The following is a 16,711-nucleotide window of genomic DNA, read 5'->3' on the forward strand; positions in this document are numbered from 1 at the left end:
ATTATACGACTAATTTGGATCTTTTGAAGTCGCATACGACACCAAAAATATATATACATATATAGTGGTCTTGTCATTATATATCTTATAAACATTTTTCACAATAATAACTACAATATATTTTACACACATATTTATTTATCGTGAAGTATACCTCGATTCTCGTGTCCTCGCACCGATTATAAAAATTTTCTAAAAGTGTCTGCTTAATGTTTAGGTTGTAGTGATTTCAAAAAGGCAGACATAATTGAATTCTATTATACTGATCTCCATGAAATGACGTTTAAAGTTTCGCGTTTAATTAAGCTGAAAACGTCTTATTTTTTACTTTTATAAATATTTTTATAAAAATATTTCAAATATGAAATTAAATATTAGGCTACAGCCTGAGTCCAAAAATGCTTTCGAAAATTTCATTTGAGGTGTGCAAGTCGCTCAACGGATAGAAACGGTTTTAGTGGTTTTAAGAAAATCAATATTATACTGGTTTTGATTTCTTAAAACAGTCGTATCTTTTGCATACGAACTCCGTTTTAGACGTTGTTTATATTTTCGAAAACAGGGAAACATGTACTACAAGGCTAGAGTGTTTGTTTTACTCACAACTACTTAATATGAAATTTCAGTTTTTCAGACGCATTCATATGGTCGCAGTTTGCGCTATTTGATTTGTTTGTCAAACTAAATATTCATAAGTAAGAAACTATCTGATATCTTATAATAGTTGAAGTAACTCATTTATTTATATTAGATACACTAAAACTCAGTGAATAAAATTACAAAGAGATTTTACTGTGAACTTGACCGTTCACAGTCTGTGACCTAAATTCCGAGATGTCACAATGATGGTGGAATCTGGCATAATATGGTGTAAATGGCGGGGATTTCGACCAGTAATAGTGGTTTCCAGCAAACAATGGTGGTTCTCGGCGATGGTGGCGGCAACGTTCTGATTTTACCGGCTAGCTGTTCTGGTGGGATTAGGAGGATATAAGAAGATGAAAGAGGTCCTGGGTGTGGTAGATAGTAAGAGTGGGTGATATTTTTATTTTTGATTTTGCTTATAAATGCATAAATAAAAATGAAAAAGATAAAATATAAAACTAAGGGCAATTCTGTCATTTTAAATATTTTCATAAAGTTTTGGACCAAACTCGCAACAAAATCAAAGTTTTGGACTATTGGTGGTAGTCCAAACTTTTTTTTAACAAAAGTGGCAATTTTCAGCTAACCACAGGGACCATTTGTGCAGTCCTGTCTACAAAATGAAACACTGTATCGTAATAATAAAAATAAACAAATATATCTAAATATATTTTGCATATGAAAAGTTTAAATACCTTTATCAAACTGAAATATATATATATATATATATATATATATATATATATATATATATATATATATATATATGTTAAGAATAATAATAATAATATAATGAAACACATCCACCCCTTCTGATATCTGTGACTAAAGTCTATATATAGTTTAGATGTCAATGACAAATTCCATAAACTGAACTTATGGCAATGGCACCACAACTCTTGCTACTTGGCCTGTTCATTAATCTACTCATATTCACAGGTCTGTCTTCCTTTCTCTCACCATTATATATATATATACATATATATATATATATATATATATATATATATATATATATATATATATATATATATATATATATATATAATTTATTTGAAACGTACCTAATTTTGTGAGACCGTGAGACTAATTTCTTTTACTGAAATATTCTAATATTTTAGTGTTCGTAAAAATATAATATATGTAATATTCTAATATTATATGTTTTAATAATATTTCAATGTAAAATATGTTAAAAATATTGTTTTAGAATATTAAATATTACATATATTATATTTTTATAAACAATACAATATTATAATATTTAACTAGAAAAAAAATGGTCTCACGGTTTCATAAAAATAGGTCAGATTTACAAAATATAAATAAATGCATAAAAATAGATCAGATTCACAATATAAATAAATTCATTTGTTGATTTTACAAAACTAACTTATAAGTAATCAAAACAATAAAATATTATAAAATTACATAGAAATATATTTCGATTCATATGTAAATTTCACTAAATTAATTTGTAAATGATCAAATAGTTCAAATAGTAAGTTGAATTCACATTGTGAATGTTAAAATTGAAATATTTACAGTTCAAATTTACAGTGTAAAACTGAACTTATTGATTTTTTTTAATCGGTGTTGATGTTTATTAATAAATGACAAGAAATTAAGATTTTTGGTATAGTTAGTTTTTTTTTGGAGAAAAATAAACCTAAATATTGAAAAAATAAATAACAAAACGATGTGTGTTTTTTTCGAAAAAAAACGTTTTTTATATATCAACATGGTTCTCTATGAAAAGAAGACGAAAAATTGTGAACAACTGTATATTCGGTTTTTTTTTTCGATAAAAAACATGACCTAAAAAAATTTAAACAAAAAAAAATGTGAGTTTTTTGGTATAATCCAATATATGTACATGCAATGTAGAAATGTACAACCATTCACTTAGTCGTTGATCATTATGATTTTCAATGCTCACTATTAGTTTTTTGGTTCGTTGCTAATAATGATTTTCTATTTAACCTTATATATATATATATAGAGTCAAGATCAAATAAGAAAGAAATTTTTGGTAGGAAGGTAAGAAGTTTTTTTTTCTACATATTTTTTTCGCGAACAAACAAAATAAATCATTAGATGATTCACAAGAAAAAATTCTCAAAAAAACATCACGATGATTCATTTATACAATGATTTTGTTGTTATTCACTAAAATTGTCATAAAAATGAATTTTTTCTTAATTTACTTAAAAATGAATCATAAAGATGTTTTTTTGGGAATTTTTTCTTGTGAATCATCTTACAAATGAATCATCTAGTGATTCATTTATTTTGTTCGTCAAAAAAATATGTAGAAAAAAAACTTCTTACCTTCCTACCAAAAAAAATTTCTTACCGGATATATATATATATATATATATATATATATATATATATATATATATATATATATATATATATATATATATATATATATAGGCAAAAGTTCAATAGAGAACCATAATTATTGGTTATCCAAGGAACGAAATCTTTTTTTCAAGTTCTAGAGCTTATTCTTTATCGAAAAAAAATCTAAAAATATTTAAATTCATAACTTAACATTGTAAATGTGAAAAATATTTTCCGGATTCACCGTGTGAATATATATTCACATTGTGAATTTTCAAAGATTCACATTGTGAATTTTACGGAAAAAAAAAATTTATTTTTTTTTTGAATTTGATATCATTGGAAAAATGATAAAAAATTATGAATTTCTGTATTTTTAGTTTTTTTTTGATAAAAAATAAGTTCTAAAAGTTGAAAAGAACATTGGTTCATTGGTTAATTATGGTTCTCTATTGAAACTCACCCTATATATATATATATATATATATATATATATATATATATATATATATATATATATATATATATATATATATATATATATATATATATATATATGAGTTTTTTTTTATATATTTTAACTACTTATCATTAGAACAGAAAAACGTGACTTAAAGACATTAATTTAACTTGAACTCAATTCAAAATTAATAGGATGGTTGAAGATTTTTAATTTTTTTTTTAATTAAATAGGTCAATCTATTTTAACCCATTTGGTGTAACGTATTGAAGGATGTTAAAATGTTCAATTTGATTTTAATTTGTCAACTCATTTAAATGTAATATGTATTTGATTTTATATTAATTTTTATATATTTTTTTTTTATTTGGCTTTGTATCCTATGTAACTATGTGTTAGTTCTCTTTGTTTTACTTGTATTTTAAAAATAAAATGGGTTAAAACATACTTAATTTGTTTATTTAAGATGTTAGGTTAGCAATAAAGATGTCGGACGAAGTAAATCCATTTACTCATCATGTTTCATTGGGTTGTGAAATCTTAACTCATTAGATTATACATATTGGATTTGGTTGGGTTGATACTTCAAGTCAAACAAGATAAATTCACTCTAGCTTATTGTCAGTTTACGGTGAACATGTTGCATTTGTTTTGGCTAAAACGGCATAGATTGGTTTTTAGTTTATTAAAATTTTACCATTCAATTTTTATATATGGTGTGGTTTGCAGTTTTAGTTGTGGTTCTATTTCTATGTGGTTTATAAACCACATTAAGTATAGTGCAACTTTTACATTGGGGATTATACTAAATCGATCATAGTTATATTTATTTGGGCTTATACTAAATCGAACACAAATATAAAGAGGCTTTGTTGTGAGTTAGTGACCAAAATGCTAAAAAAATATGGAAACTATCAAACTAATGTCAAAACATTTTCAAAACGAGTTAAGATAATATTTTCGTAGCCAAATATACACTTCGTAATTCATGAAATTAATTCTTGATAAATTTTCTGAATATATCAAAATAATAGCCACGGTCATAATGTTATTATTACCATTAATGGTTTTTTTTTCATGACTTTTAGAAGCATAAAATTTTAAAAGCATATAATAGTATTATTTAAATATTAAAAAAAACTTATGGATCGTATGTAGTTTTTACGAATGGTGTGATACCGATTTTAGATGCGGAATATAATGTAAAACCGTATTGCACCGTAAATACCCGATTTTACAAAATAAGAAAACATAACTTTCTGTTATTTATTCAATTTTGCCTTTTTAGTTACTAAATTTTTCGATTTTTTTTTTCATTTTAGGGTTCGGTTTTTGCTCATCTTATTTGTCAATTTTTTCTTAATATCTTATTTTTTTTTATACTATAATAATTGGTATTCGATCCTTCATATATACACCCCACAATTTCTGTTTTCGTTATTTTTATTAGCAACTTAATGCAACCAATTGTTCACTACAAAATGTTTTTATTTACAATCAGTTTTATCATTTTTAAGATTACAAATAACTAAACAATATACTTTTCCTTAAAATAAACTAGGATTTTATTAATTTTAGTTTATGATTATATAAAATATATAAAAATATGTCATATTGATACCTAAAGATAAATAAATTACATATTATGGTGTATTTTATTTTTACTTAAATACAAAGTCTAACTAAAATCTATGTTCTTTCTAGAAAAATATATATCATAATTTTTGACACATATGAGAGATGTGATGCGAACCCCTCCTGCACTCTTCTATTTTTCAATCTATTTTTAAAGTGAAAAATTGGCTAATAGTGATTCATTTTAAACCACGTTTTATTTTTCACTTTATTTTTCGCCTCAAACGAATATTCAAAATATATTTATTTTCTTCAACTTTTTAAATTATTTTTAATACCCTTTAATTTACAAAGTTTTTACACGTTTTTTTTACACTAACTTCAAAATTTATATTATTAAATAAATATAACCAAACAAATTCATATAATTTTTTTTAAAATAATCGTAATATTACTAAAACAAAGATTTTGTTAAAGTCATGCCATATTAAAATATAGATGCACACACTCATTTATAAAAATATTGTAGATATATCTAAAGAACTATAACACATAAATTTAAACAAATAATAAACATTCATGCATTGGAATATCATAAATTAAATATATTTAAAACAATTATTATTAAAATATAACAATATAATTAAACAAACTCAAATTAAATAAACTTGAAGTTAGAACAAACTAAAAAAAAACATCATATATATATATATATATATATATATATATATATATATATATATATATATATATATAATTGCAAAAATAATCCATATGGTATGCATTTTTTTGGAGTTTTAATCCAAACCATGACATTTTTGGTTTTGTAGTCCGAGCTACTTTCATTGTAGAATTGGTCCCGATAAAGTTGAAAAAGATTACTTTGTCTTTTTAATTTGTTTTTTCTATTTACTTAAATATTCTTTTTCTTTTATTTAATTATAAATGTTAAACAAATCAAGAATGGGACCCACCTGCCCCCCTCCCCCTCTCTCTCTCAAAAAACCCACTTCCCACCCCTTCTTCTTCTTCTTCTTCCTTACCTGCACCACCATTCTCGATCATTCTCTCTGTTTCTTCCTTACTTGCACCACCATTCTCCAACTCGTGATTTACCACCAATATAGCCCCAACTTGCATCATCTTAATCTCCCATAACTAAATGTGACCAGAACACAAATCCTCAAAAATTAATGTAACATTAGATCTAAACAATTACCGTAGCAGACCATTGAAACCATATGTATCTTTGGAAGAACTTGCAATAATCAGATAAATGAATCCATCAGATTGCTCAAACTATTATGGTTCTTTTTTTTTTCCTAATTTTCATGTCGACTGGAAAGCGAAAGGACTTCTCCTACCTACAAAAAATGAAAAGCTTTATGATATATATCGAATAGTAGATAGTTTCCATAAAACAATATCCAAAACTCGAAGAGCTTATTGTGGGAAATCCTCTTGCCTCCCCTGTAAAAACATGTCCGGGTGATGTAAATCCACATGTGAATCCCTTAAGAACCTTAGCTGTTGACTGATTTTACAATCACGTTAGCTTAATCTACATTTGATAAACCTCCACCCCTACATCACTAACCTCTTCCGCACCACACCATCGTCTCCACCATCTGCAATCCAAATTGAAAGAGAGAAACCATGGATTTGTGTTGTAAAATCATCTGAAGCCATTGAAATCGTTGATGTAGAAGATGATGAACAATACTCGATTTTGATTTGTAGATTTTTGGATTTGGAGGGTAAAATAAAGTTCATTAGAGCCAAAAATCACCACCAGAGCAAGGAAAGAACGAGTAAGACCACAAATTCGCACAAGGATTTAGATACAGTGGAGCAAGATGATAAATTCGCACATGGTTTTAGATACAGTGGAACATGACCACAAAAAAACTTGGATAAAGAAATTAGACCAATTTGGGTCTGCAACCAGGTGTTTGGTTTGAGAAGATAAATTGGGGGGTGGTTTGCTTCGGGAGAGAGAGACCTTTTTCTTTTTTAATTATTAAAATAAATAAATTAGTATTAGATTTAAGAAGAAATAAAAGAAAAATAAAAAATAAATAGCCCAAGGGTATTATAGTCATTTCACTATTCAGAGGACCAAAAACACAACAAAATTAGCTCAAAAGGACCATGAAACCAAAAAAGTCAGAGTTTTGACTAAAACCTCAAAAAAATATATACCACAGGACCATTTTTGCAATTTTGTCATATATATATATATATATATATATATATATATATATATATATATATATATATATATATATATATATATATATATTCAAACTTGAAGGACCAAATATGATTAAAAAAAAGATAAGAGAAATGTTTACTTTATTTATAGAGTTAATGAATAACTTTAAATTTGGAGTTTATTATTGGTAATTCTAAAATATAAAATGAAGTTGGAGAGAACTATATATATATATATATATATATATATATATATATATATATATATATATATATATATTTTACAACAAAAGTAAAATAACTCTATAAATAAAGGTGGATCGGAGATGCTCTAGCATGAATTTGTTAACGTCAAAAAATAGCTTATAAAATTTCAAATTTATCTTTAAAAGTTATTTTATTATTTAATTATATCCAATAGATAAACAAATTATATTTCGTTATTTATATTAAATCATGTGTAACCGAATAAACGAAAATCTAATCGTATGTATGACTGTATGTGCCATCCACTATTGTATCCAATATGACCAAATCTGTACATATTTTGTCTGCATGGTATCCACAAAAATGTTTAATATAATATTATGATTTTAGTTATACTTATAATTGTTTTCTTAGTATTATGCATGTTGTGTGCATACGTACGACATATGATGATATGAACACAAAATGTACAAACTATGAAACTATGTCATTGGATACCATACATGAATAGAAATTAGTTAATCCGGTTGTCGGTTGAAATTTATTTTGAATGCAATTACAAAAAATAAGTGTATAGAAAAAGATGGTGAGATATATAGATAAAGAAAATAATGTTAACATGGAGTGATGTGCAAAAATATTATTTTGCTACTTCTTGAATTTTATAAATTATATATACGTTATGCAATTTTAGTAGCATTAGTTTTTTTACATATTCTAAAATTAATAAATATTGAATCAAAACTTAACAAGCATATATTCTAATCGCCTCAAAGAATATCCATATAAGAAATTGAATTTACAAGTCATTACCTATAATTTCTTTCTTAACCAATGTTTTAAAAAATAAGTTTTTAGTTGAATTTTAAAACGAGTTTTTAGTTGATTTGAATCGGTTGGGTGACTGTTTTTCAGTTGGACAGTTAGGTCAACTTAGTTTTTAGAATTTTCATGTTTTTTTTTTATTTTCCTGCATACGTATATACATCAATCTAAATATATTAAAAAACTATAAATTATATATATATATATATATATATATATATATATATATTAAAAAAATACAAATTATAGATGAATACCAAATTATCAATTCATCAAAAAGTTTCATAACTTTACCATTTTTTTAGTAACAAAGCCACATCATTTAAGCATCATTTAAGCTATAGAGAAAAACTTATCAAAAATCAATACATATAGTTTTTTGTTATTTTGAGGGTCTATTAAATTGGCCAATATGAGCATTAAAATCAAGTCAAATATATTCAAAGGGTTCTCATATTCCCTTTATAGAATCGTAAAGAATGGATCTATAATTTGTTATCAAACAAAAGATACAAACAATGGTAAGAAAAATCTCATATTCCTTTTATAGAATTGTAAAGAATGGATCTACAATTTGTTATCAAACAAAAGATACAAACAATGGTAAGAAAAATCTCATATTCCCTTTATAGAATTGTAAAGAATGGATCTACAATTTGTTATCAAACAAAAGATACAAACAATGGTAAGAAAAATCTAGATAGATTTATAAAAACCATCAAAGTTTGTTATGCAAAATGTCTATTTTTCATGTGTTTTTATTCAACTTAAATGATTTAACCGGGTTTTAACGGTACAAAACCGGTTCAATCGGGTTTTTTTTGTAAAAACGGTCAGTTCGTTCCTATCAAAAAATGGACATACAATTGTTGCCGGTTGAACCTCTTTCTTCCCGATTCTTGATCCAATCAATTCGACAGTCCGGCTCGAACCATTTTTTTTAACATGATCTTATGGATTCGGGGTGTTTGTTTTTCACGATCAGATCTTAATGGAATTCCGTAGTTTAATTCTGTTAGAAAACATATAATTTTAATTTGTTGATGGTATCTTATTTCTTTTTACATACCACTTATCCGTTTATACATGAAAAAAACATCTTGCATCATCTTAATGAGATGCTTTTAAGGATTAGAAGAGATCAGATAATATTTATAGTCACATTTTTAAAGAAAAACACTGTGACTATAAATATTCCATGTTTTACTTTGTACATCCAAGAAAAACCTCCTTGTATATATATATTTTTTCAATTTAGCAAGATAGTTAAACATAAATACATAAAAAATAAAAAAAAATATCTAACAATTTAATTACTTGATGCAAAACAGATACACAAGCACAACAGATCGGAGTATGCAACGGCCGGCTAGGCAACAATCTGCCATCGGAAGAAGCGACAGTAAACTTTTACCAGAGGAACGGCATAACCAGGATGCGAATCTACGATCCAAATCCAGCCACTCTTCGAGCCCTCCAGAGAACCAACATCGAACTCATACTTGACGTTCCAAATAGTGAACTTCAGTCCCTCACAGATCCATCCAAAGCAAGAGATTGGGTTCAAAACCACATTCAAAACTACCCCGAAGTCAAATTCCGGTACATCGCCGTCGGAAACGAAGTCGATCCAAATCCAAATAATGATAACAGTCGATTTGTCGATTTCGTACTTCCGGCGATGCGAAATGTTCACCAAGCTATTGTAGACGCGAGATTAGCTAACCAAATCAAGGTCTCAACAGCAACCTACACAGGTCTGTTAGCGAAAACATATCCACCAAGCGAAGGCGTGTTTCATGTCAACGTGAATAGATTTATCGGGCCGATTATTACGTTTCTAGCTCAGAACAATTTGCCAATGCTTGCCAATATCTACCCCTATTTTGCTTGTCGTGATAGCGCTGATGTTAATCTCCAGTATTCATTGTTTACATCGGGTCCATTTGTGCCAGATAAGGGTTTAATGTATTCTAACCTTTTTGACGCCATGTTTGATGCTCATTATGCGGCTCAAGCACGTCTTGGTGGAGAGAATGTGGAGATTGTTGTGTCGGAGAGTGGATGGCCGTCGTCTGGTCATCGAGTAGCAACACCGGAAAACGCCGGAACTTATTATCGGAATTTGATTGCACATGTGAAACAGGGGAAGGGGACGCCGGCGAGGCCTGGAAGATTTATAGAGACGTATTTGTTTGCAATGTTTGATGAGAATTCGAAAACCGGAGATGTCGGAGAGAGGAATTTCGGGCTTTTCTATCCCGATCAACGATCCAAGTATCAACTTCGCTTCTGATTACCAAATCCATTATATAGTCTAATTAATGGGTTTTCTGTAATATTTAATGAATAAATCATGTAATAAAAACTCTTATTGCTTGGATATTTCAAATTTACAATACCTATGTTATTATACTTTGGGCATCTCAAATCTATATAACTTTTGATATAAATAATGATGTAAATCAATTCCACATCAACATCATATTTTTACGTAGAACTGGTGTTATGAATAATGTCACATTAAATTTGGTGACTTTTTTTATTAATGAACACCAAATTTAATATTGATGTTTCATCGTTTTAAAATCGATCGTTCAAGTTTAAGTATATAACCCAAAGTTTCATGACCAGCAACTTCATTTGCGTTTGTCAATTGAAGCTACCAGCAACTTCATTGGCATTTTTGCGTTTCATTCTATATATGATCATTATAAAAAGACATATTCAAGAGCATAGTATCAGTATAACTCAACTCAAATATATGGATTATAAAGCTGTTGGTGATGATAATCCACTTCAAAACTACCTTATAGAAGATATTGTATATTTTCATTGTTAGTTGGTAACATTCGTATACATATTTCATATATTAATGTTATTATATGTATACGTTTATGAGTAATTGAATGTGCATACATGCATCTACCTGTATGAATATCCTTTGTGAAAAAATATTTTTTTGTATGTATGTACATAGTAACACACAACCACATAAAATCCATAGTTTTTATGTCCTTGATTGTGTATGTGATGTAATATATTAACAAAGTTCATAATCACTTGAATGTTTACACAGAAAGATAATGTCAAAGAGAAACAAACATCATGATTGGCGATTGCTTGAGAAGGTACCAAACATATAATTTTTGTAAGACGAATATCTCGCAAAAGGAAAAACATGATGCGAGAAATTGTCTTTAAAAAAAGAACCAAAAGGCTGCCTCACGATATTAAGAGTAAACTGAAATGTGTACATCACCCAAGGGTTGAGAGATCGAGTCTTGCATGAGACAAAAAATATAGATTTTAAGAATAAAATATTGAATGCGTTTATTAGCCGTTTAAAAAATAATTAAAAAAGCAAGAGTTAGCAAATGGGGTGGGTGAGGCCGTATAGTCATGTGACGGGGGGTTATATTTGTCATTTCAGTAGTAAAGGTTTAGACTTAAGAGAGTTTAACAAATGAAGTTAGCCATAAGGATGGTTCTTGCAATGAATTTCAAACTTAAGAACCATCTTTGCAATAAATTTTTAACATGCTAATTAACTATCTTTTAAAAAAAGCATTTAAAAAATAATAAAATAAAGTTCTTAACCAAAGACATAGTTACATTTTTAACAATTTGGTGTAAGTGACTATTTTGTATTTTCTAATTGGGTAAATGTCATTATAGCCCAACCAACTATCAGGTTTTGTCTTAAAAGGTCCCTCATCTTTTTTTCTTGCGTTGTAAGTGTATAAACTTCACTTTTAAATTTTAAAAGGTCGCTATTTTTGAAATCCATGACTTACTACCAGCTAACAGTCTAGTCGGCACAAGTTAGAAGCATAGTCCACACAGATTAAAAGCCATGCCATTAAATCACAAATCCACCTCATCAAGTAAGATGCCACATCCCCTTCATCAGTTAAGATGTCGCTCTTTTCCTCCGGTTAAATTGTCGCTCTAGAAGTGCAGTTCCAGAAGTGCAAGAGCCAAAGCCTCCTTCATTGCCCCCTTACTCCCTCGCTAGTACGTTGACATCACCGATGGTCACCTAGTCAGCGCCGATGAAAAACCCTAATTCACAACCATTTTTCCGCCAATGACCACCACCAAAGGTCTTACCATCAGCCTCCAATGCCATCACTCTCTCTTGATCTCTCATCATTTCTACCAATTCCCTTGTTTGTGAATGTGAACTGAACACAACGATCTGTCATGGACAATCCCAAAATAAATCAAACTTTTCACAGCCACCTGTGTATCCTATGTGTAGGCCCTAAAAGAAATTGGAAATCGAAATGCATAGGTTTAGGTGGTCTCTTCCCCTTCGAGTCAAGAACATGGCTATTTTTTGTTGTTGTGTGTGTCTCTCACCACCTTCTTCAATTGATGGTAAGGAATTAAGAACACTGACATCTGGAACAAAAACAATTCTAGGTTTGGGCAAAACGATTTCAGATGGTTTCCCAAGCAAGATTATCAACTAAAAAAACAAAAACAAGTGAAATATGCACTTATATTCATCTTCGATGCATGTTAACTATTTTGCCCCTTCCACGAACAAGCGGCGAGTCGATGCAGGTTTTGATTTTCGGTTTTAGTTGGCGACACTACACTTTTGTTCATCTTCCTCCCAACTCCCACAACAATCATGAAAGACCCACACTTTCATACTTGACAATTGTTACTCCGAAACATGCTACATGCATATTCATAAAAACAATATTTTATATTGATAAAGTGATTACAAACTACTGGATACAAACCGACTATTTCAAAGTGTTATATATTACATAACATTCCAGGATTCTATAGTTTTATACATATAGGAGTACAAAATACAATAGTTTCAAACTATTCAAAAATCTTCTATCAATACAATAGTTTCAAACTATTCAAAAATCTTTTATCAGTATATAACTATACTGGATACTTATCTCCTGCAATTTGTTAAACATTGAGAGGGTAAGCGGTGACGCTTAGTGAGTTCAATAATATATACAATATGACGTTATGCCATATATATACTTAAATATGGCAGAAGCAAAGAGGAACAAGGAACAACATAGGCATATGTGAATCATGTGACAAACTTTCCATATCAATCAATGATTTGATTCAAAGATATACGATCGATGAGACATGACAATTTCTATACTTGATATACACCAATAAAGCTTCGTCCCAAATGGCACAGAAGACATACACTTTCTGATTTAAACATTTCGGTAGATTTCAGGCTTATAGCCCTGTCTAACCATCTGCCAATACCATAGAATAGAAATCATTCTCTTACGGAGACATGTTCTACATGGTCAGAGGCTACATACCAGTACCAATGTGAATCTAAGTCCTTTCACTGATCACATGGTCAAAGGTATTACTTTGCTATTAAAAATAGCGAATAAAAATAACACGGGATAATAACCCGAAATAATAACACTGAAAAGCACATAGCACATATAACACATAACATACAATTGTTCCTATATATTAAACTCACCGTGAAATAACCGGGGGTTAAAATAGTAATTTGGGCAGCACTTCGTTACTATAATTAACTTTCTTCGTTGAAAACCGGGAGTTTTCTTGAAAACCGGGCTCTGCGAAGGTAGAGCTTCAAACCAAAAAGATAAATTTCTCGGGGTCTTCAGGCACTTTGGGACGGGTTTCGGGTGCTAAAATTGATATCGGGGCTTCGGGGGATGTCAAAATAGTGAAAATATTGAGAAAGGGGTGAAAAATGGCAATTTCTCCAAATTACCCGAGAAGGCTCGCAGGCCTTGTATTTATAGGGCGAGGGTGCGAGGGTCGGCCGAGAAGGAGGTGGCAGCGAAGGCACGTGGCAGCAGGAGGCGAAGGCACGCGGCGCGCATGCGAAGGGCCACCTGTGCGAGGTTCGGACGCGACACGGAGCGAGGCGCGTCGGACGCCGGTTGGCTGCGACTTTGGTCGAATCCGGAAGCAGCACGCGTCGACTGGTCGGACACGAGGCTGATCGCGAGAGCGGTGACGTGGCCGACACTATTCATGCGAAAATTCTCGAAAATTGTGCCCAAATCTTCTAAAATCCATAACTTTCGCATACGAGCTCCGTTTTTGACGTTCTTTATATGCACGCGTAGGCGGGAATATATTCAACAACTTTCGTTTAGACTTCGTCGGCTAATTTTTGACTTTATTTTTAATATTATTATTTTTAACAGACCGGGACTGGAAAATCCGTTAAAAATTCATAACTTCTTCATCTGACATCCGTTTTCGTCAGACTTCTTCAATTCTCGTTTAGGTTGTGTCGGCTAAAAATCTCTCGATCTAAAATTCGAGTTTTTAGCTGTCTATTGTTAAGCTGAAATTTAGAAAAATCATAACTTTCTCATACGAAGTAAGATTTTGGCGTTCTTTTTATCGAACTTCTCGGTTTAACGAATACTACGACTTTCATTTAGATTACTAAGGCTAAAAAGTAGTTTATCAAAAACTCACTTTTTACGTCATTCGGCGTTGTGCCGGTTTTGTCGCGGATCTTCAATTGGTCATAACTTCTTCGTTATAACTTGGATTTCGATGAGGTTTTCGCCTAAATGTTTCTAACGAGATTATCTACAACTTTCAATAATAAAATTTTACTTATCTCAAATTTTATATTTTCGTTAAATTTCACCATTTGACATTTGATTGGAATCTCATAAGACTTCCAATACTTTCTGAATGATTCTAAGCATAGTTTTACTTCATTCCTAGTAAAAACCATATGTTAGAACTCAACATTCAAATTCACATAATATTTCGTAATATTATTCACTTTTATAATTTACAATACACGATAACTGTAACATCCCAAAAATGCAGTCCAAAAATTTCGTTTTTAAAACCATTAATAAAACCATAAATATCTTCATCATATAAAGTCATAGGTCACATGTCAAATATATCAGAGTATAAACATCCCAGGTTAAACAAATGGTGTGTGCACTGCAATCTTCCCGAGCTCCTCCTTTGAAAATTGAGTACCTGAAACCAAAACTGAAAGCCGTAAGCACGAAGCTTAGTGCATGTTATATATGGATGGTATGTGGTAGATTGGGGAGACTCACTAAGCTTCGTGCTTACGGCTTTCAGTTTTGGTTTCAGGTACTCAATTTTCAAAGGAGGAGCTCGGGAAGATTGCAGTGCACACACCATTTGTTTAACCTGGGATGTTTATACTCTGATATATTTGACATGTGACCTATGACTTTATATGATGAAGATATTTATGGTTTTATTAATGGTTTTAAAAACGAAATTTTTGGACTGCATTTTTTGGGATGTTACAATAACTGAACGTGTATGTTACAAATCACATGTAGCTCAAACTCAGGCCCTCCAACTTGTAGAACCATGGAACTCGAAATGAAGAAGAGATTCAAACCAAGGAAATCGAAATGAAGAAGAAACCGAATAAACATCCTTGTTGGGCTATTGTGATGCTTCACTGACTTGTATATCCATGTAAATCGAAATGAAGAAGAGATTCTAACCAAAGATACCGAGCAGAGAGTGAAACCTGATCGGAATAAGGTTAAGTATTGGAGAGACGAACAATTTATGTGAAGGTCTATGATTTAGAATAAAGAAGGTGGGTGTTCTTGAAGATGAACATAAGTTTGTGATGGGTGAGGACGCGAGTGACAGAATGAGATGTATTTTAATTTAATTTTTTTTAGTGAAAAAAAAACAAAACACGAAGGAAACTGGAAATTACAAGTCAATGTCTCTTTTTAGTAGGTAAAAAGTGACTTTATGCTTCTAAACTACAAAAATAAATAAATAAATAAATAAAATAAAATAAAATAAAATAAAATAAAAATTAAGGACCTTTTAAAACAAAACCGGATAGTTGGTTGTAGGGCTGACAAATATATACCACAGAGAACCAACCAACATGTTACCAACCGAACCAATTAAATCGGTAGCCAAGTTGTTTGGTAGCCAATATGTTTGGCTGGTAATACCATGCCAATTAAGTAGTCTTGGTACGGTAACGGTATGAAATTTTGAATACCAAGGTTGCACCGTACCAACCAATATATATATATATATATATATATATATATATATATATATATATATATAGATATATATATATATATATATATATATATATATATATCTATATATATATATATATATATCAATTCATAAATACAAAGAAATATGAGTTCTCATATCTTCATGTTTTAATTAGAATAACAACTAACAAGTCTTAGAATTACTAAACTAACACATTGACCGACAAATTTCTTGATACTTATTGTTTGATGTGCACGAGATCGGTGATACATATACTAAAACTTAAAAAGAAATACTAACTTCTCATTCCTTGTACTTGTACTATTACCATTTGTTTTCTATACCAACTTGCTAGGGGTGGACCTCTTTTAATCATTTTAGTGGTTTCCA

General features: G+C 29.8%; 1 protein-coding gene across 1 annotated transcript; it reads left to right on the plus strand.

The window, feature by feature from the left end:
* Window positions 1-1,458: 1,458 nt before the first annotated feature.
* LOC145159533 (glucan endo-1,3-beta-glucosidase, acidic-like) lies at window positions 1,459-10,690 on the plus strand. The gene is made up of 2 exons (XM_079078542.1): window positions 1,459-1,584; window positions 9,607-10,690. Exons 1-2 carry the CDS (start codon window positions 1,524-1,526, stop codon window positions 10,569-10,571), a joined length of 1,026 nt encoding a protein of 341 aa, XP_078934668.1. The 5' UTR covers window positions 1,459-1,523; the 3' UTR covers window positions 10,572-10,690.
* Window positions 10,691-16,711: the final 6,021 nt, after the last annotated feature.

Source organism: Lactuca virosa, chromosome 1 (genome assembly GCF_052849685.1).
Source record: "Lactuca virosa cultivar CGN04683 chromosome 1, Lactuca_virosa_CGN04683_v6, whole genome shotgun sequence".
Classification (NCBI taxonomy): Eukaryota; Viridiplantae; Streptophyta; class Magnoliopsida; order Asterales; family Asteraceae; genus Lactuca; species Lactuca virosa.